The following is a 27689-nucleotide window of genomic DNA, read 5'->3' on the forward strand; positions in this document are numbered from 1 at the left end:
TTTCTGTCCTTTGACTTAATCCTATAATTAGTTCAAATTTTAATTTGATTTCAGTATGGACATTAGAAGGTTAGCAGCTTCTTCAGAAATTTCGATGGGAAGTGTTTGAACACCCGGCACATAGCCCTGACTTAGTGCCGAGCGACTTCCATTGTTTCCCTGAACTGAAGAAGTGGCTAGGAGGGCAGAGGTTCCATACTAATGAGAAGCTTAAAAACAACGTTAAGGCCCATCTCAACTCACTGGTGGCAACATTCTATGAAGAGGGGATTGGAAAGCTCATCCACAGATATGACACATGTCTTCACAGTGATTATGTGGAAAAGTAACCATGTTTGTACATAACTTTTGGTAATAAATTCATTTTGTTATTTACACTTGTCTTTTTTTTTTATGAACCATCGGAAGTTGAAAAAAAAAAACAGCCCTTGTAAATTTGAATTGTTACACTCTTGACGTCTAAAAATTTATATCGTATAAACATTAGTTATTTTATACATCTTGATTACAAAACTTTTAACACTGTATCACTTCGGAACATGTATGATAAGACTTTCTTGTGTTAAATTCTAACGTACCTTGTTTACATGTTTCGACCTATTTATGGGTCATCGTCAGAACTGGTCGTTGTTGGTAAAAAAAAATTGCAACCTCAATCAAGAAATTAAATTACAACATCGCATACAGAACAAATAACACTCTACAAAAACATCTAAACAAAGAAACAAACATATACAACCAACAGGCGTATACAAACTAAAATGTAACACCTGCAACAATTTCTACATAGGACAGACAGGCAGATCATTTCAAACACGTTACAAAGAACACATCACAGCCATAACAAAATTACAAAACACTCCCATATATGCAGAACACACCACAAATGTTAACCACACCCACAGAGACATCAACACAGAAATACTACACATCCAACCAAAAAGCCAGAAACTAAACACACTGGAACAATATGATATATACAGACACACGAAAACACACCCCAACGAAATTCTCAACACACAACTCAATTTCAAAACACACACTCTTTGAGTCTACACTATACCACACGAACGCACCCTCACAGGAAACAGAACAAGAGGCGTCAAGACCAACAACGACCAGTTCTGGGTATGATCCATAAATAGGTCGAAACATGTAAACAAGTACGTTAGAATTTAACGCAAGGTCTTATCATACATATTCCGAAATTAGTTATTTGCTCGATAAATTCAGGCATAAATTTAGAATGTTAGCCAACGTAGTCACATATGAATTTATAAATATTACCAACTGTATTTCAAATGATAAGATTGAAGACAAATCCGTTAATACATTACGGGATATCCAGTGGCTAACAATCAATTTCCACAAACTTTGCACTTATGAATAAAGTGATAGAATTTTATATTTTAGTAGGTTATATTACGACGCTTTATTAACATCTCAGGTTATTTAGCGTCTGAATGAGATGAAGGTGAAGGTGATAATGCTGATGAAATGAGTCCGGGGTCCAGCACCGAAAGTTACCCAGCATTTGCTCATATTGGGTTGAGGGAAAATCTCGGAAAAATCCTCAACCAGGTAACGTGCCCCGACCGCGAATTGAACCCGGGCCACCTGGTTTCGCGGCCAGACGCGCTAACCATTACTCCACAAGTGTGCACTAAAGGAGAGATTTGCATATAAATTTTCGAATTAATTCAGACGTAATTTACAAAGACAATTCGTATATTATACTATCGCTGGCGTGCGTGCAGGTGTATATGTCTTTTTAGGATAAACTTAATCGCGAAACATTTTCCACACAAATCACATTTGAAAGGCCTTTCGCCTGTGTGTACCAATGCATGGTTCTTCAGATGTGCGGATTGAGAATAACACTTTCCACAAACAACACATTTAAATGGTCTCTCGCTTGTATGAAGGCGTTTATGCGTTTTGAGTCCTCCAACAAACGAAAAACTTTTTCCACATAGATCACATATAAATGGTCTTTCTCCAGTGTGTAGACGGGAATGATCTCGTAGATATCGCGATTGTGAGAAACACTTTCCGCAGATATTACATTTGAATGGCTTTTCGCCTGTGTGTAGGCGTTCATGTGTTTTGAGAATTCCTGCATCCCAAAAATACTTGTCACATACATCACATTTATATTGTTTCTTGTCTGTGTGTAAACGTACATGTTGTCTTAAATTTCGCGATCCTGAGAAACACTTTCCACAGACATCGCATTTGAATGGCCTCTCGTTTGTGTGTATGCTTTCATGTTGTTTTAAATTTCGCGATGCTGAGAAACTATTTCCACAAACATTGCATTTGTATGGCCTCTCCCCTGTGTGTATGCGGGAGTGTTTTATTAGTTGTCCCGAGTTACATAATGCCAATTTTTCTTCATCACCAATAATCTCGTCGCTTTCTGATGACTCACTCTTCTCAACATTATCCACAATCCTGAAATGAAAATTTATCAGTCTACACAATACTCTCTGTTGTGAAATCAGAATATATCAGCATGCATAAGGGTATAGAAATATGAATTCAATCAGATTTATCGCCAGATAATAATAGTATCTCCGTGATTAGACCCTCTGACCTGGGTTCGATCATAATCTGGGTCACAAAGCGAACACGAGGAGTTTTATTTGGGGTTTTTCCCGTCTCTCCTCTTCTTTGTCATCATTTCTCCAATATCCCACAATCACTCACTCTGCAAGGTCTCGAGCTAAGACTAAAGAACAAACAGAAAATGGCTGAAATCTGTACACATTTATGTTTAGTAAAAATTATTATAGTTGTATATTTTGAGGTTTCCCTCTCTGCGAAACATAATATGAATATAATTGTGTCCGCAGAAATATTCCGGGTTTATAAACTGCTATAGCGTCACTGTCAGTTGCCGGATTTATACGAAACTGCTATCATTATTTACTTACTTACTTACTTATGGTTTTTAAGGAACCTGGAGGTTTATTGCCACCCTCACATAAGTCCGCCATTGGTCCCTATCCTGAGGAAGGTCAATCCAATCTCTACCATCATATCCCACCTTCCTCAAATCCATTTTAATATTATCCTCCCATCTACGTCTCGGCCTCCCCAAAGATCTTCTTCGCTCCGGCCTCCCATATAACACTCAATATGCGTTTCTGGATTCGCCCATATGTGCTACATGCCCTGCCCATCTCGAAAGTCTGGATTTAATGTTCCTAATTATGTCAGGTGAAGAATACAATGCGTGCAGTTCTGTGTTGTGTAACTTTCTCCTATAACTTTATCCCTCTTAGCCCCAAATATTTTCCTAAGCACCTTATTCTCAAACATCCTTAAAATATGTTTCTTTTTCAGAGTGAGAGTCCAAGTTTGACAACCATAAAGAACCGGTAATACAGGGACATCATTTTATTTTTACTTCAATTTTTATTGTACCTGAGTTTTTGAATGTACTTCACTCCCACTCCCTCTACTAGTAAACTTCCAACCGTTCTCCACACAGAACCAAGCGTATACAGTCAAAGTCGCCCTACGGTTATAGTAAACACAAACAGTACTGAGTTAGTGAGTATAGTACGTCCCACAAATATGTTCGCTTTCAATATTGAATCATATTCTCGCAAAGGTACTGTCGTCCGTTTGCCTACGTCGCATCTCAGTTTCCCCCACTCACTTCTGCCCGTCCCTTTGTGGCTGGGCTGTCTTAGCTCTTTTCTGAAAACAATTTCTGTTAGGAATTGGACGTCTACGTAATATTATACAACTGTTTAAAATAACTTAAATAAAAAGGCCTCGTTAAGTAATTAACTGTCACGTGATTCTCCCCCTTTCTACGACCCTGCGACAAAACCACTTGGACGGACAGTAAATAGCTTGTCTGAGTAATTTTATCTTTTCGGATCGGGCAGAAGGGAAGATTGAATTTACAGTACGTAAGGTACTCTTTTATAGGGTAGGTGCAGAATTATTTCAACATGAGTTACTATTACGAAAGACGAAACTGGTAATTGGGATTAGATGCAATAGTCTATAGTGTGATAATATGCACAAAAGAACTGAAACCTGTATAGAAATGAACGGCCATCATTTTGAAATATGTGTTTAAATATCCATATTACGATTATTTTTCAATTTAACTTCATTCTCTATATTGTATGCTAATGTGCTGTAGATAGTATAATATACACTGCATAATGAATACGTCCGAATGGGAAGCTCAGTTCGAGAGTAAAAACGCTTATTGTTAATACAGTACTGTATATTGATTAAACAAAAACCTAATGAAAATTATCAAACTCAAAATCGCGATATTTCCTACTTTACGTAAATGGATGAACTAATTTTCATCCCTCCTATACCAAGTAAAGTGATTTGTTTGTATCTTACACCAGTATCATCGAACTCCAGTCGTGGAAGGGGTTAGCAAACGGTGTTTCCGGTTCACAACTTTTAAGCCAAAGGTATAGGCAGGTTAATATTAGAAATGTTAGTAAAAATAAAATGATGTTCCCGTACAACTGTTTTATAAATTCTAACATTCAAATTTTTTGACAGCAGACTGGATGACAAAAGCTTCTCAACCGAATAATAACAGGCATTTCCCATATTTATTTTGTGTTTAATTTCCTCCCGAGTATCATTTATATTTGTTGCTCCCAGGTATTTGAATTTTTCCACCTCTTCAAAAGGGTAAATTTCCAATTTTTGTATTTCCATTTCGTACAATATTCTGGTCACGAGACATAATCATAGACTTTGTCTTTTCGGGATTTACTTCAAAACCTATCTCTTTACTTGTTTCAAGTAAAATTCCCGTATTTTCCCTAATCGTTTGTGGATTTTCTCTTAACATATTCACGTCATCTGCATAGACAAGCAGCTGATGTAACCCGTTCAATTCCAAACCCTGTCTGTTATCCTGAACTTTCCTAATGGCATACGCTGTAGCCAAGTTAAAAAGTAAAGGTGATAGTGCATCTCCTTGCTCTTTAGCCCACAGTGAATTGGAAATGCATCTGACAGATACTGATCTATACGGACTAAAGAGAAACTCAAACATTGTTTGTACCTACCACAAAGACATTCGATGTGTGCTCCACGTGTCAAGCTGCAGACATCAAGGCGATATTCCCACTCGTCATTAGTGTCAATAAATGTTCACAGAAAACACGTCTTTTGCATGGTCATCAGGTTTCAACTTATGCACTAATTGCAGTTTGTAGGGGTGAAATCGCAGACGAAAACGTAGGACCTTGGAAACGGTGGATTTAGAAATGTTTAACTGCAGGCTAGCTCTAAACACAGACTTTCGAGGACTATGTACAAATGCCTTCCGCACCTGTTCTACAGTTTCCACACAGACAGGCCGTTTCCCTACAAAATCTAATATTCAGATCATTTAACGCAATTTGCTTATATCCAACAATGCCTTAATGACGAGGAAAACAGCGGAAACGGCGTTTTTTCTTTCTTCTTGTGCTGCCATCTCCTGTTTCGGTCAACAATGATCAATTACGCATTTCCTGAAATTCTTTGAGCTGTTCTTTCTAATGACATCGGTATGAATTTCGTAAAACACATAGTGACAGAATTATAGCAATTGATATGGAGCTTCCCGGCTAAGCCGTGGTCTACAGGTGTAAATATCCCCAGACGTTTCGCCTACTACTGCGGCAGATTAGTGTTGGCTACTGAGTGAATGTTTCGAAACAGTGAGTCGACACACTTAGATGTTCTGTGATTCGAAACACTTGGACTTGAATAATTCGATACAGTAACTGTTTCAGTTTCACCAAGGTTTGATGCTGTCTATCGACTGTATTCTGCAGTATCGAGCATCGAGTGTATGTAAGAGAAAAGAACGAATGAAAAAGTTAATGTTTCGAAACATTGGTTGAAAGCGAAAGCGCTTCAGGGCTGCATCCTGTCTCAAATAAACTGCTTCACGAACGGAAGTTTGCCAATATGCTTTCAAATCAAGCCGAGTAGCTATATCCGAAGAAATAATAATAATGATAATTATAATATTTGTTTATGAATTGAAATAACTTTAATAGCCTGAATACTACTTATTGCTTGAATTTTCTATATATATCAACAATGTTATTAAATTTTATGTTATTTTTTCGACGGCCCCATGAAAGTCGATGTTAAATATGACAGAAATAACCAATATTGACTTTAGAAGATGCAATTTTAATATTATACATGCATGTTTGATAGTATTAATTTTTATTCTTTTTTTTTAGTTGGTTATTTAACGACGTTGTATCAACTACTAGGTTATTTAGCGTCGATGAAATTGGTGATAACAAGATGATATATGGCGAGATGAGGCCGAGGATTCGCCATAGATTACCTTGCATACACATTACGGTTGGGGAAAACTTCGGAAAAAACCCAACCAGGTAATCAGCCCAAGCAGGAATCGAATCCGCGCCCGAACGCAACTTCAGTCCGGCTGGCAGCACCTGAACCGACTGAGCCACACCGGTGGCTTTTTTTTTATTTATTTATTCTTTTTTTTAATAATTTAAAGTCCATTTGCCCATTGTTAATATAGTCTTTGTTTTTCTCCTGGTTGTGAAGGCTTAAACTTTGGTAAATATCGGTCAAAGCAAGTGGATTTGTATACTTATGACTCATGAGCAAATACATACCGTACATACATTAATTATAAACTTATTTAGTGGTTAATAAACATCACATTTATTCTGTACTAGTAGATTAAACTCATAACTACGTTTGGAATCTGATAGCTACTTCAAAATGACGTGACAGTAGTAAGTACATTTTTAATGTAGACGTGATTACTAATACATGTTCCTACTTACGCTCGAAACATCAAGTACTGTACCGCAAGGTTCTCATGTGTCGTATCTTGTGTACAGAGTTTCGAATCAGGGCATCTGACAGCAAACGAATCTGCAACACAGTGCTAGTCGACACTTTACCTCCTAGTAGATGTGTCGTGATTCGACACAGTGTTTCGAAACATTTCACTGAGTCGTTTCGAAACAGCTGGATGTGTCACTTCTCCCATGTCTACGGCAGACATCTTCCCCGGCTCTATAAATAAGGACAGGCAAACAGTCAGGGTATCTGTTGCAGTGTTGCCAGGTCTCCGGAAATTTCCGGAAATCTTCGGAATTTTTTAACTTCCCGGAAAAATAGGAAATAAAGTTGTAATCTCCGGATTTTTTAATGTAGGAAATTATTTATTTATTTTTTTTTTAGAAAAACCAATCTCTGGCATACATTAAAACTGGTAGATGAACATTATACAGTTAAAGTTTTGTTAATATTTTATAGCTTGACTACTAATGCTTCCCTAAATATAAAATATTTTTTTATTTATTTTATTGGGTTATTTTACGACGCTGTATCAACATCTAGGTTATTTAGCGTCTGAATGAAATGAAGGTGATAATGCCGGTGAAATGAGTCCGGGGTCCAGCACCGAAAGTTACCCAGCATTTGCTCGTATTGGGTTGAGGGAAAACCCCGGAAAAAACCTCAACCAGGTAACTTGTCCCGACCGGGATTCGAACCCGGGCCACCTGGTTTCGCAGCCAGACGCACTGACCGTTACTCCACAGGTATGGACCAATATAAAATATGTAACGCGCATAAAAACGTACATATCTGGTCTGGAGAAATATCTATGAGAGGAAGGTAGTGACTACTAATCAAATTGGTGAGTAGAAAAATTAAAGTAGAAATCTTTTTATTATAGATTCATGTATTGTAATTGTTAGAAGGTTATAGTAACATTTTATGTGATTTTCGAAAGTGCCTTCGGAAAATGTTGACAAATCTCCGGATTTTTTTCATTATGACCTCCGGAAATATTTTTTCAAGATCTGACAACACTGATCTGTTGCTACATGTACCCCGAGCAGAAGACTTAGACCTAGGATACTCACCACTGAAAATGTCTGCCGCATTAGTAGACGAAACATCTGAGAATATCTACACCAGCAGGCCACGGCATCTTAGTCCGGAAGCTCATATCAATTAGACACCGGCCGTGAAAACCTATATGCTAAGAATTATAGCAGTTTATAACCCCGGAATGTTTCTGCAGACACACTGTATTTCCTATCTGTATTATCAGCCACATAATTATTCAAATCAAGATTTCAGGTATAACTCCCTGTAAAGTTGATTTGAATAATTTCGAGGGAAAAATTGTTCCGGAGCCGGGTATCGAACACGGGACCTTTGGTTTAACGTACGTACGTATTTTCCCTCGAAATTATTCACATAATTATTGTTCAGTAATCAACATCAGCATGCATTGTATACTAAGTCGGTTATATTATGCTTGACTGAAATCCAATAATTACTGAGTGACTAGATTATCAGAGAAGTGGCAGAAAGCAAAGGCTACATATACCATGGAGTGTATGATTGAAGCCATCTGGCAACACAAAATTGTGCTGTTCGTGGTTCTGCAAATGATAATATACACATTAGAGTGTTTGTTTACTAAAATACAGTTGAGCATGACTGCATCATCATCAAAAACACTAAAGATCTAATGTCGAAATAAATTAGGGTAACTACAAAAAAATTAAATCAATTAATTATTTATTTTACTAATAATTGTAACATAAAACGTAATATAAACAGGAAAACTTTAGCTCGCTTCTGAATGAGTACAACTCGTGCTCAGGGGCGGATTTCTGAATTGAAATTAAGAAGTATATGATACAAATTGTCTTATATCTACTACTACGAAATAAGTATATATAAATTTAAATGTACAGTTTTTTAATTTTTATAAAATCCATACATAACTTTTTAAATTTATTACTAGAACCATTAGAATTGACGAGATTAGGATATTAAATATTGTAGCAGTGTTGCTTTTTAATTAAAAAAATCTTAAAAAATTCATACCTTTTGTTTCATAACTATGAGAATACAATTCAAAATTAAGTTATTTCAATTTTTATGTATGAATTTGTTTTATTTTAAGAACATTAAAGTCTAAAAACAATTTTTGAGATGGAAAATCAATAGGTTTATGAAGACATATTTTAATTATTTTCTTCTGTAATAAATAAAGTGGGATACAATTGGATTTAAATAAGCTACCTATAATTCCATACATAATTATCGATTGAAATAAAGTTTAGTATGTTGTGCATAATAAACTTATTGACAAGTAATTCCTCAATAAAACAAAATAATATATTATTTTACGTAATTTATTACAAAGGTAATTAATGTGTTGGTTCCATTTTAAATGTTTGTCGAAAATTATGCCTAAATACTTAACTTCAGAGGACTCCTTATTAATCGGACATTTACACTGTATATGCAACAATTAGAGAACACTTCAACACGCTTAAAAAATAAATACTTACACATTAAGTAGATCTACTTTGTAATTCTATACAGGCCTAGGCCTGTAACTAGTTTAAATACTTTCGGTCTTACTAATAAATCGTGTATAGTTTTTTATACGAGATTTATGCAAAACGTTACTAATGAACCATGCATAAGCAGTGGATGTATAAATAGCCTGTAACTATACTCGTGAATTGCTTTGCAGTAGTTATATACACGAAACCCCTTGAGGTCGAGAAATAATTATCGAATGACAGCAAACATTCGTCAAGATCAATTAAAATTATGAGAAAAGTATTAGCACTCGCTGTATTATATAAGATTATTCTCTCCTGCATTATCGATATTAAAACTTCTTGAGGATCGAAAAAGATAATGGGCTATATTTTGTCTTTCTTTCATAAAGTTATAAAAATTATTTAAGCGTTGTATATAGAGAAAAAATGGCTGCCCATCTAACAGCTGTTCGTACCAACCAATTGTCATTTTATGATGATGGATGCCTTGTGAAAACAGATCGCGGTAATCGATTGGTCGCAATTGTACTATCGATACTTAGTGCGGCACACTAGCACACTCTATCAGATGCAATAGAGAAACTCAAGATATTCTATTACGTTTCGTAGTGAGTGACGAAACTATGACATGACTGTGTAATAGCTGTACTGTTATACACGACGTATGTAGTGATAATTAGTAAGAAATTTACACATGACTTATAAACGAGCTATTCATTGTGTAAGTATAAGATAAGTAAACGTCTGTATAAGAGTTTTTATTAGTAGAACCGTTTATGTTTTTTATTACCTGTAAAACGTTTTTTCTAGACTTTTTTCTGTTACTTAAATGTTGCAAATGTTTCAGTCTCTAATCTATGGACATAAAGGCGATATCGAGAAATGGGTTGCAGTGCTGTATTCCCTCTCGGCTTACTTCGAACACGATAGCATCAAATTGGAAATCCCGAACACAAACTGATTTTCGAGCTCTATCTGTAGTGCAAAGGACAAACCTCTGCCCCCAGGCATATGGACGGTAGAGGCCGGCAAATTTTCAAAAAATGATCATTTTGACCTTCCATACCAGACTTTTGTCTACACAAGGAGAATGAAGGGGCTCAGAGACCAGCTCTTTTCACTGTAGCATCTCTGCATGGCGTTATAATAAAACTATAAACATTCACTAGTACTCAGGACAGTAATGTAAACAGTTTGTATAAAATTATTTGTATTTGCATAAGAGTTTTCAAAGAGATTGTAACTGCATTCTATTCTCTATTTTTATTCAGATTTTGGCTCAGCCCCTTCCTTTCTTTATAATTCAAAACTCTGTTCTCCATTTTATAATAAAAGGAGCTATTTCAGATGTAGTTGGTAGCATTTCATAGTAAGAAAATGTGATAGGAAACATAACCTAAAAATGCAGTGAAGTATGAACAGGGAGATCAAAGTCTCTAGCAAAACTGCGGCTGCAAAATTATCGCAACCTGTATGTACATGTACATACCCGCAGAAACTTGTTGAAACTTTCACAGTACTCGAAATGGATGGCACAGAAAGTGGCCAACTAGCACGACACACAGGGATTGCAGCTGCAGTAGAAATGTTGCCTATCAAAAGTAGTAACATGTGAACATACGGTGAAAGAAATCATGGTTCTCAAAGGAGAGAAGAATAGTAAAGCAGCAGATATTGTAGAAGTTGTAGTATCTTCATTGCAATGGTAATGATAATTTTGATTAATTTTATGTAATTTCATTACTGAAATATATTGAGGCGAGAATAGGTATCTCAGCTTCACCAATATGTGTCCTGTGTAATGATCCAGCAGAAATGAATGAAGATCACTTGAAGACCTGTGAAGCATTAAGATCAGAAGAAACTACAGTTCAAAAGTAATGGAAAGCACGACTGCTAATGGCTTCATTGCCAGATGCAAGGCACTAGACGACGACGACGACGACAACATCAACAACATATATTGAGGCGTCAATATCAATAACCACAAATATATTTAATACAAACTGATATTATAAATTAAACAAATGCTGTCAAATAAAGCTGTAAAAGAAGGGAAGAAGTAAAACCAGCACACTACACTCACCTCTCAGTCAACATTTCATCCTCCTCTGAAGATACTTCCAATTTCTGTTCCTGCTGAACTCTGTCCCGATCGAACAAATCTTCCTGGAAAAGCCAATCAATATTGAAGAGAGCTTTAGTTGACTATTTAGAATCACGTTTAAATCTTAAAAACATGTGCATGTGATGTATGAAGATTCTGCAAAATATCTAACCGAATTTGTTAGGATATTGAGTAAAAGTTTATACAATAATGCTTGTATCTGACGCTATCAACTGTATACAATGCAAGCTAATAACAATGAGAAAGAAAAGCTTCTGATGTGTGTTATCTGTGAATTTGAAGACAATGATCTCGTTTATAAGATATTTGTACTGAGTTTAATTTGTAGACTGTTATCTGTAATAATAATAATAATCCGTGGCGCTACAGCCCACGAAGGGCTAAGACCGACCAGCCGACTGCTGGCCTCACGGCCACATGCCGAAGCAGAGGTGGACGATCATCCAACCAGAATGGAGGTATCGTGTGGTTAGCACAATGAGCCCCCCAGCCATTATAGGTGATTTGCGTAACCGGATTTCACTACCTATCATAGCTCCCCAAGTGCATCACGATGCTGGGTGGGCACCGGTCCAATACACTGGCCGAAATTGCATGAGAAAATGTCTTCCCCCACGAGGACTCGAACAAGTGCGCATTCCGTAACACGAGGTCCTAGGCAGGATGCCTTAGACCACGACGCCATGGCGCGGGACAGACTGTTATCTATAGCATTCTAAAATGTTTAGCAAATACGAACAAATATGCTTAATTGAAATTCAGATTGCAAGAGGCAAGAATGCTAGACAATGCCATACAGCATTACTGGAAGCTTGTGGTAGAGAGACTTCACTAGGTGGGTGCATGCATTTCGTTAACAGGAGGGAAGATGTTCATCAGAAACGTTGAGCTGGCAGACTGTAATCAGCAAGTGAATGCTGTAAGAGTGCTGCTGGAAGAACACCGTTGTTGGTTATGATTTTAAACGGAATCCTTCTCACTCAGTCACTTCCTGTTGGAAATCGTGTGAATGGTGCATAGTACAGTTACTTTTTGGAACACGATTTACACCCAGCGGTGTGGCGTAAACATCCAAATCGTCTGAATTCTCATCCTATTGTGCTACATGATGGTGTTCACTCTCACATAGCTGCCCCTATGGTTAATTTACTTCGCAATCGGAACTGGGACGTTCTGGAGCATTCTCCATACTCTCCAGATATGAGTCCACGTGATTTAGACCTTTTCCCAAAAACGGAATTACCACTTAGAGGAGTTCGCTTTAGAACCAGACAGGGAATTATAGCAGCAGTAGAGCAGTCTGTTCGAAGATCAGTACAACAAGATGCTGTGAATGGCATCCGTCGTCTCCCTGAGGTGTGGAGGCGGGTTCTTCATGTTGGAGGAGATTACTTCTGAGCACTGCAACAATGTGACTGTTCCAAAAATGATTTCTTTGTTGTTAATTCAAATGTTGCCAATAATTATTGAATGACCCATGTATATTGAAACATTAATACAGTTTACTGTATATATTTCATTGCTGAAAGTTTCATTTCCTCCGAATTGCACACTTTCTAATACAACTTGTTCTTTTCAGATAAGGTAGCATTTGCCACAACACATACAAACTGAACATATTCAATTTTATTATAAAATAATAACCGTAAGTAACACAAATTGTTCCAGCTGCTTGAGATAATTCATAACTTGAAATGGATTGAAGTATGAAACTTGAAATTTTTCGCCATTATGAAAGCTTGTGAAAATATTTGAAGAGAGGGGTTCTGTGGCAGATAAGATCGTTATGGCAGGTCAAAGTCCTTAGTAAATGTTGTTGCTGATTTTATAGCTGTAAGTCCATGAAATTATATATATATATATATATATATATATATATATATATATATATATAACAAATAGAAATTCGGATTATGGAACATGCAGCATGCAGTGTGAATCAAGTTCCAAGGGGATAGTAGATGAGCAACTTAATATTGTGGCATATTTTCACAGACTTCATAGCAGAATAAACCCAAATATCTCATAAACAAAACTATTATCATTTTCTATAAACTTTTAACAAGTTTTGAGGACTACAATTCTTTCGTGACTTTTGAATAAACACATATGGGACATTTCATATGAAATCAGACAACAAAAAACCTTACAGCTATGACGTGATTCCTCGAAAAAAATATACAGTGAAACCTCTCCTTACGGACACCTCCAAGATACAGACACTCCTCACATACGGACAGATTTCTATGTCCCAACTAAAATAATATAGAAATAATGATAAATTTAACTCTCGTTTACGGACACTCTGAGACACGGACACGGACAGCTGTTTCACAGTCCTAATGCTTACTTAACCTCCTGACTGTGGACGAAACTTGTTACAAAAATAGAAAATTTAGTTTTGAGAACTGTACAGAAATTCCTTAACATGAAGGAAGACAGTAAGAGTCTCGTACTCTACCAATCGCCCAGCAGGTTACCCCTCGTTAGCTGGAAGTGGGTGGATAAACAGTCATAAAATTTAACCTGTCTGATGGGTCCAAGGTTTTCGCGATCGTGAAATTGTATTCGACACATGATAGGGTTAGTAGGATTATTCTCTTCACTTCAATCAGTTGTTCTGTTTCGAGAGACATGGCACCTGAACGTAAAGATTAAGTTGAAAACTGTAAATTACAGTACTACTTAACTGTAGACGTAGAATAAAATTGCATGACACAGTACTGTACTGCATTTTCCTTTTTCTGTCTTATCTACTGTAGTTCAAAGTTGCAAAGAATTTACTGTAGAATACTGTATTTAGAATTAAACTATGTACAGTAATACATTCATTTAAAGCATGAAGGGATACATAATGCATATTATAAATTTACTGTTAGATTTGGGAGCCTCACTCCCAATAAAGGACACCTCCCAGATGCGGACAGATTTTTACGTCCCTTCGATGTCCGTAAATGAGAGGTTTCACTGTGTGTATATATATAAAATCAGTGGCGACTCCTAATATTTTTTGTTTGTAGGATATGAGATTGACGACTGATGACCAAGACAGAAACTAGTAATAATAATAATAATAATAATAATAATAATAATAATAATAATAATAATAATAATAATAATAATAATAATAATAATAATAGAGCATGCGCAATTAATTTCTTGCTACAGTTAAATTTTTCTAAATGATCAAATACAACTTCAGATATTCTTTTGGCAGTGTCATCTGAAAGTCCTGTTAATTTTTGTATTTATTACAGCTTATTTTATTTATTTTTATTTAATTTTATTTTTTATTCATTTTATTTTTTATATTACATAATTTTAAATTATTTATTATTTCGTTTATACTATTCTTTTAAAATGACCAATGAACTGCAATTAAGGAGGCTACAAAGGTACTTGAAAATTCGTACTGTAGTCTCTGACAGAGTTTCCACACCACCACATAGAAAGAGGGGTCGTAGTATTAGGATATACGGTCATATCCTCAAACGCGGTTTACGTCAAGCCATACCCCTCCCTCCGCACTCACCCCTGTCCATAACTTCACTGCTAGAAAAAACCGTTTGCTGTAAGATATTTGGATAGTTCCTTGGAAAGTATTCCTAAGGTCTGAGATGTGCAGTGGCGACAACTCACGACAGAAAGTGGCAGTTTGAAGAAAATTATTACATCGGGATCATTAAAAATAAAATCTGTAATGAAAATGTTTTCTATTTTCAGAGGCACGAAATTAAACTGTAGGATCATCCTCATATCCTTCATGAAGGCATCGCCACTGTATATAATATATAGTGAGGCAGGACATACTTTATTGTGTCAAGTCTGTTCTTTATATTCATTAGTTTTCTTATTTTAATGCGTTAAATCTATCGTTCCGTAAAAATCTCCATTTCAAAGGGCATAAACTGGAACAACTAACGATACATATTCAAACATAAGTTCATATTACAGCTGAGAATACGATTTTCATAACTATGCTTGCACCACATTTTATATTAATATTTACCAGGGGCATAAGTAGATATATCGATATTTGTTATTTTCCATGGAAAACTGTGAAATAAAAATATCAACTGATTCCTCTTTGTCTGAAGAAATAATACTCATTTCAATTTTGATTACTATAAAGAGTACTTCTGTAAAAACATAATTTCATTAAATAATATTAGCTACACCCAAGTTCCGAGTTGGGTGATGGTGCGCGAAGTTTTTGCTTCTGTATGCGTGACGTAAGCAAAAATTACCTGGACTGCTAGCAGAATAGCAGAGTAGTTTGTCTATGTGGGCACCTTCACCCGACTCGGGACTTGGGTGTAGCTAATATAATTGAAGGGTTCAGAACCATAGTGGGCCAAGCGCCATTTACTAAAACCATGGAAAACAAGGGTTAAAATGAAGTTATCACCATAATTCAATGGAAACATATAGCAAGTAATATAAAGTATATACATTCACACTAAATGATATGTCAATCTTCATTAAACTATGGTATTCACTTAACTTTAACCCTTGATTTCTCCGTTTTTAATAAATAGCACTTGGCCCACTATGTCTCTGAACCCTTCAATTTAAAGAAATTATTTTTTTTTACAGGAGTGCTTCATTATGCTAAATCGAAACTAAAATTGATACAATATCTTCAGAGAAAAAGGAATCAGTTGATATTTTTATTTAAATTTTTTCCGTGCAAAAGTTAATCAAACATCGATATATCTACTTATGCCTCTGTTAAATATTAGTATAAAATATGGTGCATGCACAGTTATGCAAATCGTAATCTCAACTATGAACTTTGGCTGGAATGTCCATTCTAAGTCCTTCCACATTTATGCCCTTTGAAATTGGCGATCATTTACGGAATTAAGTCGCCCTTGGTAGTGTAGTTGGTATAGCGCTGGCCATCTATGCTCGAGTTTGCGGGTTCGATCATGGCCGAGGTCGATGCCATTTAAGTGTGTTTAAATGCGATAGGTTCATGTCAGTAGATTTACTGGCATGTAAAAGAACTACTGTGGGACAAAATTCTGGTACACCGGTGACGCTGATGTAACCTCTGCAGTTGCGAGCGTCGTTAAATAAACCAAAATTTAATTTTTTCGGAATTACGAAAAAATTTAAAGTATTATAACAAGAAAACTAATGGACTTCAACGAGAACAGACTTCGCATCATAAATGAAGGGCTCAGATCCATAGCGGGCCAAGCACCATTTATGAAAATTGGAGAAAGCAAGGGTTAAAGTTAAGTGAATACCATAGTTTAATGAAGATTGACATATCATTTAGTTTTAATGTGTATACTTTAAATTACTTGCTATATGTTTCCATTGAATTATGGTAATAACTTCATTTCAACCATTGTTTTCTACGGTTTTAGTAAATGGCGCTTGGCCCACTATGGTTCTGAACCCTTCAAATTATCTCCTACATGTAGTTTGGTTTTTCGAAGAATTACATAATTATATGATTTTTTGCTGTTCGATGTCACATGGAATGTTCCATATATGAGTTTGAACACATATTATCTCAATTGCTACGATGGTAATTCTTACACCAGTAACAACAAAATAAAAATTATGTAAAGTTAAAGTGAAACCTTATTTCTAGGCAAAACTTTCTCCATGTATTAGAGATAATTTTTTCTTAACTTCCATATATATATATATATATATATATATATATATATTAGTAGGTCATTTTACGACTCTTTATCAACATCTTAGGTTATTTAGCGTCTGAATAAGATGAAGGTGATAATGCCAGTGAAATGGGTCCAGGGTCCAGCACCGAAAGTTACCCAGCATTTGCTCGTATTGGGTTGAGGGAAAACCCCAGAAAAAACCACAACCAGATAACTTGCCCCAACTGGGAATCGAATCCGGGCCACCTGGTTTCGCGGCTAGATGCGCTAAACGTTACTCCACAGGTGTGTGTGTGTGTGTGTGTCCATAAATGTGGAAGCGTATTCCTGACACCAAAACATAACAAAATGTTCATATGAACATGGGTCCGCAAACCCTTCGTTAGGGAGTTATGAAAGGAATTTCCTGTAGTGACCCCAGATTATGTAATTCACCTCAAACTTGCATTTTTCCCACTTTCTTCATTACAGTTGGTCATGGCATTTGTTTTGTTTCGTCTGATTGTCTTTTGTTCTGTTTTGTGTTATTCACAGTAACATTCATCACATCACAAGATGTATTCAGAGAGAGAAATGACGGATATGCTCTACGTTTATGGCCTAGCAGATGGGAATACGGTACCAAATTTGATCAAATCTGTAACACCCCAGCACATTTGCACAGAGTACAGCAAAGCATGGAACGCAGACTCAGGGCATGAATCAAAGCAGGAGGAAGTCACTTTGAGCAATTTTTGTAAATGTGTGTTGTTAAATGTATCATATGTACCATTACCGATAAACCCATAACTCTCTAACGAAGGGTTTGCGGACCCATGTTCATATGAACTTTTTTTTATGGTTTGGTGTCAGGAATACGCCCCCACATTTATTGACATATATAGTTACACCCTGTATGTATACAGTAGAACTCCACAAATAGACACACTCTCGTATGCTTCACGATACAAGGTAAGTCAACACATCCTGTCCCGTGCTGCACAAGGCTAACCAGTTGAACCAATGCAGTAGTGTGCAGATACTCGTACACGTTGGCAGCAAGGCAGGGAACAAAAAATATTGTTGTTGTTTTCTAATGCCAGGCATTTGACAATAAAGTCATTTGACCTCTTGCACTCCAATATTTTTCAAAGATATTATCATGGCCAGCCACTGAAGCACAGATTTTGAGGTGTTCCGAATCCATTTCTTGGTTTGAGTTGCACAATGGGCAGTTAGGGGACTGATATATTCCAATTCTATGCAGGTGTTTGGCCAAACAATCAATCATGGCTGTTGCCAATCTAAATGCATGTTAAATGGCAAGTTGTAGCCGATTTAAGTGAACACCATATTTTAACGTTTTGGTGGCTACTTCATTCACACACAACCCCCAGAATGTCTGGAGGACCACATCTGCTGATGGTTGACGGGTCCATTGGACCTAGCTGGGAGATCTTGTTGATCACCAGCTTTCCCTCCTTAAGCCACTGGAGGACGATTTTAGTGCCATAGCAGGTCAGCACTAGGAACAGAAAAGTAGAAAGAGGAGGAAGGAAAGTGAAATGAACCCCTAGGCCTCGAATGCTCTAATGCCGTTAGGGTCTAAAAAAGTAAGAGTTCAGTCAGAGGACTAGATAGGAAAGGGTAAAGAGGGAATTAGGTATTGGATAGAGAAAAATTATACCAAATTCAGTCATTAACTCATCAAGCTGACCAGTGCTAATTGATGAGTAGCCCCTCCCTTTAGTTCAGCTCGTAAAATCATGCTTACTAACAGCTGCACCACGGGAAGGCAGGGATGGGACATTGGGTATTTGTCCAGGTTGGTTCCTTAAAGCCTTCAATGGGAAGGATTAATGGCTCTACCCCCTATATCCGACAGATACCCTTTTGCAAAATGTGTACTTATGTTGAAGCAGTAGTTACAAATATTGGAACGGTTTAAAAAAGGTGAATCAATCAGAGCCATTGCTCAAGAATGTGACATTTCGATCAGAACAGTGCATAGGATAAAACAAAATTCATCTAATTACGAGGCATTTTGTAGTGATTATAAGAAGCTTAGTTATTACCAGTTCACTGTAGGATGAAAACACAGCTTATTTTGTATATTTCCTAAATTTAATCAATAAGGATGATTTATGTTCTCACTTGAAGGGTATACACCATTTTAAGATAACTTAATACACAAACACAACTATTACAAGAAATGCTCAATAAGTTTTTGTAGCTTTATTCTCTTCGGCTCTAATCAACGATAACAAAAATGCAGGTTGCCAGGCGACGATAGAAAAGAAAAGATGCGAAAACGAATGTGGTGTATAAACAATTGAATGCTCTTTCATATTCAAGTATAAAAATATAGGGGTGCCATTTGAAATTTCAAAATGGGAGTGGCTGGGGGTGGGAGGTGAAATCTAAAATGCAATTAAGCCTTGTTTAAGACTTCCCCCTTCATATCTAAATTTACGTGTTTTTTGGTTTAAATTGAATTCAATTTAATCAACTAGTTATTTAGAGTGGGAAGTTTTGAAATGAAAGCCCTGTATGTAGATATATTTAGAGAGCTTTTCCTCTAGAAGTTTGTTTTATGTTTCAGATGTATCACGTATATATTATACTTAATCACGGATTTGTTTTGTTATATTTTATTTTATTTATTTTATTGGGTTATTTTACGACGCTGTATCAACATCTAGGTTATTTAGCGTCTGAATGATATGAAGGTGATAATGCCGGTGAAATGAGTCCGGGGTCCAGCACCGAAAGTTACCCAGCATTTGCTCCAATTGGGTTGAGGGAAAACCCCGGAAAAAGCCTGAACCAAGTAACTTGCCCAGACTGGGATTCGAACCCGGGCCACCTGGTTTCGAAGCCAGACGCGCTGACCGTTACTCCACAGGTGTGGACATTTTTGTTATATATTTTCCATATACTACAATATATTATGTAAAATTATATACGTTAATTATTTATGTTTCGGTCCGCACGCTATAAAAAACATTGTACAGACCTTATGTTTACCAATGTCCGCAATACTCCGTAGAAAGACAGCGTTCGTACCTCGTCTCGCACACGGACCATTGCTGTGTCTATTTGTGGAGTTCCACTGTACATGCAAATTATTATTTCATTTCAATTCTGAAAATGAAATCGGTCTACATTGAGAAAATATTGGAAAAAGAGAAATCAGGTAATATTATTCGAGAGTGTTAATGGCTTAGATATTCGTAAAATTCATTACCAGTATATCTGTATATTGATAGTTAACCACTTACATCATCTTCAGTTTTCAGCATAGGAAAGCTGATAGGCACTGGAGAGTCTTGAACTTTTATCTCTGATGTGAGGTCATAGCTGTGATCCACGCATTGTGTCTTCATGGCCGTCACTTCCAGATGCGATAAAATCGCTTCCTACAGAATATAAAGATATCGTGAATAATTTTATTTCGCTATTTTTTAAAGTTGAGTTCATGTGTAATAGCCGATAACTTGGTTATACATAAAAGTTATTAGTTAACTCCCTCAACTCAAGAAACAAATTAGAGAAGAAAATGTAAGGGAGAATAGAACGTGACCTTGAGGGAACAGGCAATCTCTGATATTAGGCCTGATGTTCCTTCCGAAAATTATTTACATTCTGTAATAAGTGTAAAAGAAGCTCACTTATATTCTACACAATGTGTGCCCAGCGAATAGGGATTATAAAGAATGGACACTTCGCGTCGGTACCTTTGATGTAGCCGGACTGATTTCAATGACCTTCAAGCCACTAAAGCGTCAGATTCTGCTTCTCCCTAGAGTTGGCGCTGACATCACACCAGCTAGCAGTCGACACAGTGGAAATATAACACATACAATTAATACATCTAGGTACATTATATACTCAAATAAAATAAGTCCTACATTAACTGCGATGTCTAGACTCTAGAGTTCCTTTATAATGAGAGTTGAGACGTTGACCCCAACAATAATTAAAATATGTAATGATTTGATAGCGCTGAAAATGGAAAAACAAAACTCTTACGAGAAGTAAAACCATATACCTATATTATATTATATTATTATACAAATATTAAACGAGTTCGATACTTAATTTTATAATGTATTATATTATTTTATAATATAATGTATTATATCTGAAATATAAAATATTATTATTACAACTAGTTTGTCACTGAGAAATAAGGAAAAGCTGTTAACTTTAATTTATTTGTAGCAAAGTGTTACTGGATTATGCAATAAGGTAGGTGATGTTTGGATCCTGTGCCTTAACTCTATTCTCAATTAATTATGTTGGCATATGCTCGATTACACTACCTCTAGCGCTTGAAAGTGGAACTAGCCGCTGGCGCACAGAGAAACAAAACACAGGAAAATTCGCTCAGTGTCCATTCTTTATAATCCCTATTCGCTGGTGTGCCTATGTATTTTCGGGTAGGATATTTTATTACTCAGGAAAATATCAAAATGGCATTATGAAACACATAAAAAAACAAGCATTTAAAATATCCAACATCATTTTTATTCAACATAAAACATGCAATAGTTCTGGCTTCTATATAAACCTACTTCAGATGATAGGCCTACATGCAAATATCAGCATTCAGATTGTTTGCACTGTTTATCCTACAAAAACTTCTTATTAATAATAATAATGATGTCTGTTTGGAAAAAAGTTAAAGTTTGGCTCCATAAAGTCAGGAGCAATACTGTAAACTCATAACTGTAAATTTTATAAGGGCCTTTATAGAAGGCAAACATGATTTGATATTGTAAACAACCAGAAAACGAGAGAAGTAACTTGTATGGAGGGTGGGGGAAAAAAAGGACATGTTTTGATGATATAGTTTTAAACACTGTTTATTATTAACGGAGAAATAAATAATACACAAAACAGAGAATTCTGTTGGCTTAAAAATTAATATCATATAGTTTTAAACAATTTTGAACATTTATTAGTGGACAAAAGCACTTAACGAAATAAAGTAATTATGTAGAATCGAGACAGAGCTATGTGGGTCAGCTGAGTGATGGAAGACCAAAGACTGTGACAAAGTTAGAGCACAGTCTAGTATATACAGTCACGAAGCTCAATACGTAGTAAATATGCATCCATAGATAGTTGCTAACAACTAGGATCGCTAATATCGCCTCATTACAGACAATGTGAAATAGTCCGGCACAGTCTATTGTTCCTAGCACCCTCACAACTCAAGCTTCGTGATTGTACATACTAGACTGTGGTTAGAGTGCGTTAGATGAGGAAATAGCTAAGTACAGGAGACAGAGGTTATTATTGCTTTCTGCTCAATTTCAGTAGTTTCTACGTATCTTCCAAGACGATTCACAAAGTTTCAAACAAATTTCGTCGAGAAACACACCATCAGTTAATGTAAATATTTACAGTAATTTTTAATATACTCTTAATAGCACACAACCTGATTTAGACGTCATAGCAAACAATACCTAATGTCAAGAATGATACAGATTGTATAAAATTGTTAAGTAATGCCTTAGTAGTGACGCAGGATTTGCTTCCTTTGTTTCTGTGTAAAGCTTCGGGTAGGCTGTGGGAAGTCTTCAATATTTACTATGGAAATGGATTCCCCATATTGAACACTTAAAGCTAACAACTATCAAATATCGTAGCAGTGTAACTTTCTGTATTCGTGTAGTAATTAGTAACATAAGTATGATGGAGTAGACAAGGGGGTAAAAGCAGGGCCGCCGAGAAGGGGGTGCAAAAGGGGCGAGTGCATATGGACCCGTGAGCAATAAGAGGCCGTCAGATTAAGTGAGTCTGATTACTTTTTATTATCACGAATAATTATTCGTAGATACATACGGCTACCATAAAATTTCTTAAGAATATTTGTTACATAAATCTGACATATTAACTCAACAATAGTAGAATTAATACAAATTACCACTTCATATGAAAATATTTAACTTTTATATAATAGAAGATCAATTTCCCTCATTAACGTTCACTGACACGACAATTGAGGGCCCCGGCACTTGTACCGAACACGTTCAATTATTTATTGGCTTGTCCTTTTTAGCTATCAAACCCCCGTTGGCCTATCACAATATGCTAGTGGACTCTCTCAAACCGAAGTCACAGGATACGTTTCTTTTTCAGTACACTGTATGTTTCGTGTCGAAACTTTCGCCTTTTCAGTGTCGTTTGTCTAGTAAATTCTGTTCATTAGTGTTACTGGTTATAGTTTAACTGCAAGTACAGGCATAAGTCGGGAGCTGAGAAGCACAAGAAGAGGCAGAAAAAATTGGAAGATATTAATATGGGTGCTAGACTGCGTGAAAAATATTATGAAGATATTAATAAAGAGATCAGTGATGAGCCGAAATATTTAAAATCAATTCATGGCTCGAATTTAGGGTCAACCCCACTGAAACCTATGAATCTCGTAAATAGTCTGAGGGAATTAAAAATGGATACTTTATTTCCAAATATTTGCATAACCATTAGAATACACAATTCCTGTGACAGTTGCTAATGCTGAAAGATCCTTCAACAAAATGAAGGAAATAAAAAATGTATTCAGATAAACAGTGTGTCAAGAACGACTGAGTAACCTTGGCTCCTTAGTCTGGAGAGCAATCTTGCTAGGTCTTTAAATTTAGATGACATAATTGATGATTTTGCATTAATGAAGTCAAGGAGAGTTTTTTGTTGATGTTGGACTGCAAGTTAGAAAATACAGGTGTTTAAGAATAATGTTTTATGAATATAATATATTGTGCTAATATGAAGTTTTGCTAAAAGTTTTCAACGTAATAAAAGTGTATACTTTTAAGTTCGTATCTGTGTATGGAGTTATCACTTATTTATTTTGCAAATAATGTTATTTGGTAACTTGTAATTGTTACTTTTTTCAACTGGGGTCCGAGTACAGTATTGCATAGGGGCCCATAAATTCTGTCAGCGGCCCTGGGTAAAAGTGATCTTACATCTGGTGACGAATATGCCTCTTCATCACATGAGTGCACCATCAAATCGTCGACTTCGGGTTCCCTCTTCATAACATCCATTACATCTGAAAGAATAGTGTAAGAAAATTACCCTTTTAGTGTTCATGAACTATTAATACAGTTCTCCCCAACAAAAGCGCAGCAACTGCAGGAAAAATGAAAATTGGGTTATACATGTCAAATTGCTCAGCTCGGTGAGCTGTAACTAATCCACTTATTGAAAACACAATTGGCCTATTGTCTTAAAAGAAAAAAAGGCAATCAGAGCTGTGAAATGCAGCAACTACAAATATTTCTATCAATAGCATAAACGCAGAAACTCAATGAAGCTAAAAAAAGAATGCAGCAGCTTCGTTGAAGATACTGCACTGTTTCTCAGCATGAAGTATACAATTTTACTGCTGAAGATTTCTATAAAATGTTTATGAATTGTTTACTGCGCTTTTGGTAAGGATTTTAGCGATTTAATACTGTAATGCGTCTATCACCCAAATCAACAGATATCTGCTGGAAAGAGTATAAGTCAATTTTCGTCAGCGCTTTCAACAATGCGTCAATGCAGACGGACATCACATACCAAACGTAATTTTCCGCTCATAATTCAAATTATATGTTCTCACAAATGTTGTTCTATCAATAAATTGTGTTGAAAACAAAAACTATTTTATGATTATTTTAAAAACTCTTGGTTTCCATGCCCCACCCTTATAATACGATTGACTGCATCTGTAAAAAAAGGGTAATTTCCTAGAAGACGGGCAAAACCCAACATGGCTGACGAAAACTACCAAAAACGTTCTGCCAACTATGAAGTCAAATGTCACCAAACATGGCAAAATCAAAGATGAAAAATCAAATATATATATTCATATTTTTAAAGAAGAACAAGCCCTCCAAAAAAAATTAAAATATATTTAATTTTTCGCCTTTGATTTTTCTGGCGTTTGGTGGCATTCGAACTTCATAGTTGGTAGTACTTTTCTAGCAATTTTCGTCCGCACTTTACCCCCAAAAATCACTAAAACACAAAACATAATAATTTATCATCTTATCAAATAAAATTAAATTCTCATCGACGTCTTCATCGACAACCACTTCACTTCCAGTACAAATGACACAGGCTTTAAGGCAATCTAAACTTAAACCATGCAGGGAGCAAAGAACTAAACCAACACTTTGTCATACAGTCAACTGTGCATAAATAAACCACGTGTTTACACTAAATGAAATTCTCTTCGAACACTTATTACACCTTAACATCTACAGAAAATTCAGTAAATAATTCCTTTAAACCACAGAAAAACAGTTTTCTTCTCAACATTGAACACAATCCTTCTTCACCAGCGAAAGAACTAAACCAAAATCGACACAAAATTTAATAGATAAATTTCAGAACACGGTTTCCTTTCTTTCCCTCTTACTTCAAAATTCCAACCTTGTGCACACAAAATAAATTATTGGCACTGAAAAGTGGCTTTTCGTAAGCATGGTGATGCGCATTCGACAAATGCAGACAAATCTACAATGTAACACCACTCACGTCAAACAACCAAGAACAACAGGACGTCATTATCCACGAAAAATTAATGAAAATTCTAGAATAAATGATAACTATAATCAATCAAATGAAAGAAAATCATAAAATGAGAAACTTTCAACTTTAGTCATCAGACACAACATAACACCACTCACGTCAAACAACCAAGAACAACTGATAACGTCATCATCCATTCAAAATTAACGAAAATTCTAGAACAAATGACAACTATAACCAATAAAATTAAAAGAAAATCACGGCGACACCTAGTACAAAAACCTAGAACTAACATGTAAAAGTCACTAAAAGATCACTAACATTTAACTCTGAAATAAAGAAGTTGGTAATACTTACTATATTCAACCAAGTGCCCGTCTTCTATGAAATTACCAAAAAAAGAAAAAAACCCTTAGAAATTTAACGATTTTCACTTCCGAAATCACCAGAATTACCTCAGTGCTTGTTTTACCCAAAACCTTTCAATATTCACGGCTACATAGGCTACTTTGGTCAATCTAGAGCATCCAATAGCCACTGAACGAATATTGCACACTTTTATCACTGTCAATATGGTACTATAAACTAATTTCCAATAGGCCTACTTTTATCACACCCACAACACATTTCAAATCTTATTGTACCATATATATAGAATTATTACTACATTAACACATTTAGTATATCACGAAACATGTAAAATGTAATTATTATGAAAGTCGCCATATTCTTCTTAGAATTAGTACAATCCACTTCCACTAGATAGCAACCGACACGATTGGCAGAACCGGCAATACTTAATAACGAAATGATACTAAATGTGAGAAATGTTACTACAGGTGTGCAGTATTATGGGACAGGTTAGGTTAAGTTTGATTAGGTGTGTAATGTGTGGCAGGTTAGGTTAGGTTACATTAGGTGTAGGCCTATAGTATTATGAGAGAGGTTAGGTTACCTTTGATAAGTTGTGCAGTATTATTACTATGTTGGCGACACTGAAACCCAGTGTTACATTAAAGAAATATGGCGGTATTCTTTGTTCACGCACGATGATTTTCGTATATAAATAAGGTACATATTTAGGGCGAGTTGCACTGCGAAATGACACAGTTCCTTTCAATGTGCAGATTTACACCAGTCATTTTTCCTCGTCCCGTGATCAAATTGATCACATTTCCGTCCCCTCGCGTATGTGGTACCAAAGAGGTTACGTCATTTTTCGGTTTTTCCCCTTCAAAATTTTCTAGAGTTCCTTCAGTGGAGCAGCGTAAACTGGAGTGAGACAAGTGGCCAACAGGCTTGGAGCTCACATATTTAGTTTCTTTCAGCCCCGAACCCCTTGCAAGGACGTGTTTTGCGTACCTTTTAAATTACTCCTCCCACTTCTCTTTCAATTCAATTCAATTCAATTCAATAGGGCGAGTTGGGTGGGCTTACAGCTCTCCCAGTGATCACATCAATTTCTACTAATCAATATTATAAATCCAAGGCATTTTATCAAGTTTCTATAGTGGCTGTAACATAAGAAAGATTCACCCATACTTATAGTCCTCTATAAATTATTGATATATACTCACTTCCACATTCAGAATGTAGCACAGTAAATCATTCGAAATTCTGAAATCACGATCAAACGAGCCGTGACCAAGAACCCCAAATAACCAGATTTATTAGAAATTACAGGGGATTTACAAACTTCCCATTATTTGATCACTATTATCTGCGATTTAATTGCATATAATTTTGTTATATTTCATAATTTTAGGAACTACATTACTTCTAGGGCCGTATTCATAGACATTTTTAGCACGGGCTTCTGGTGGATGATCAGCGTTTTTCGTATTCATAGGGATAGGATATGATTTGAATTCTGTACTAGTAACCAGTGGATAGCCGGGGCTAGCTTAGTACGCTCGTAGCGCGTGCTGCGAAATGTCTATGAATACCACCCCTAGTGTTTAATATTACAAAATGTTGAATTTAGACCTGAGTCGAGATTTCGCCTAATTTGCTATTTGTGAGTTTCGATACTGACAG

General features: G+C 36.0%; 1 protein-coding gene across 1 annotated transcript; it reads right to left on the reverse strand.

Annotated features, from left to right (window-relative positions):
* LOC138691697 (zinc finger protein 235-like) lies at positions 1-27679 on the reverse strand. Its single transcript, XM_069813951.1, has 5 exons — positions 27230-27679; positions 24098-24183; positions 20399-20536; positions 11455-11537; positions 1-2454 (listed from the first exon to the last, which is right to left on the reverse strand). Exons 2-5 carry the CDS (start codon positions 24176-24178, stop codon positions 1737-1739), a joined length of 1020 nt encoding a protein of 339 aa, XP_069670052.1. The 5' UTR covers positions 24179-24183; positions 27230-27679; the 3' UTR covers positions 1-1736.
* Positions 27680-27689: the final 10 nt, after the last annotated feature.

The sequence above is a fragment of the Periplaneta americana genome, chromosome 16 (assembly GCF_040183065.1).
Source record: "Periplaneta americana isolate PAMFEO1 chromosome 16, P.americana_PAMFEO1_priV1, whole genome shotgun sequence".
In the NCBI taxonomy this organism is placed as follows: domain Eukaryota; kingdom Metazoa; phylum Arthropoda; class Insecta; order Blattodea; family Blattidae; genus Periplaneta; species Periplaneta americana.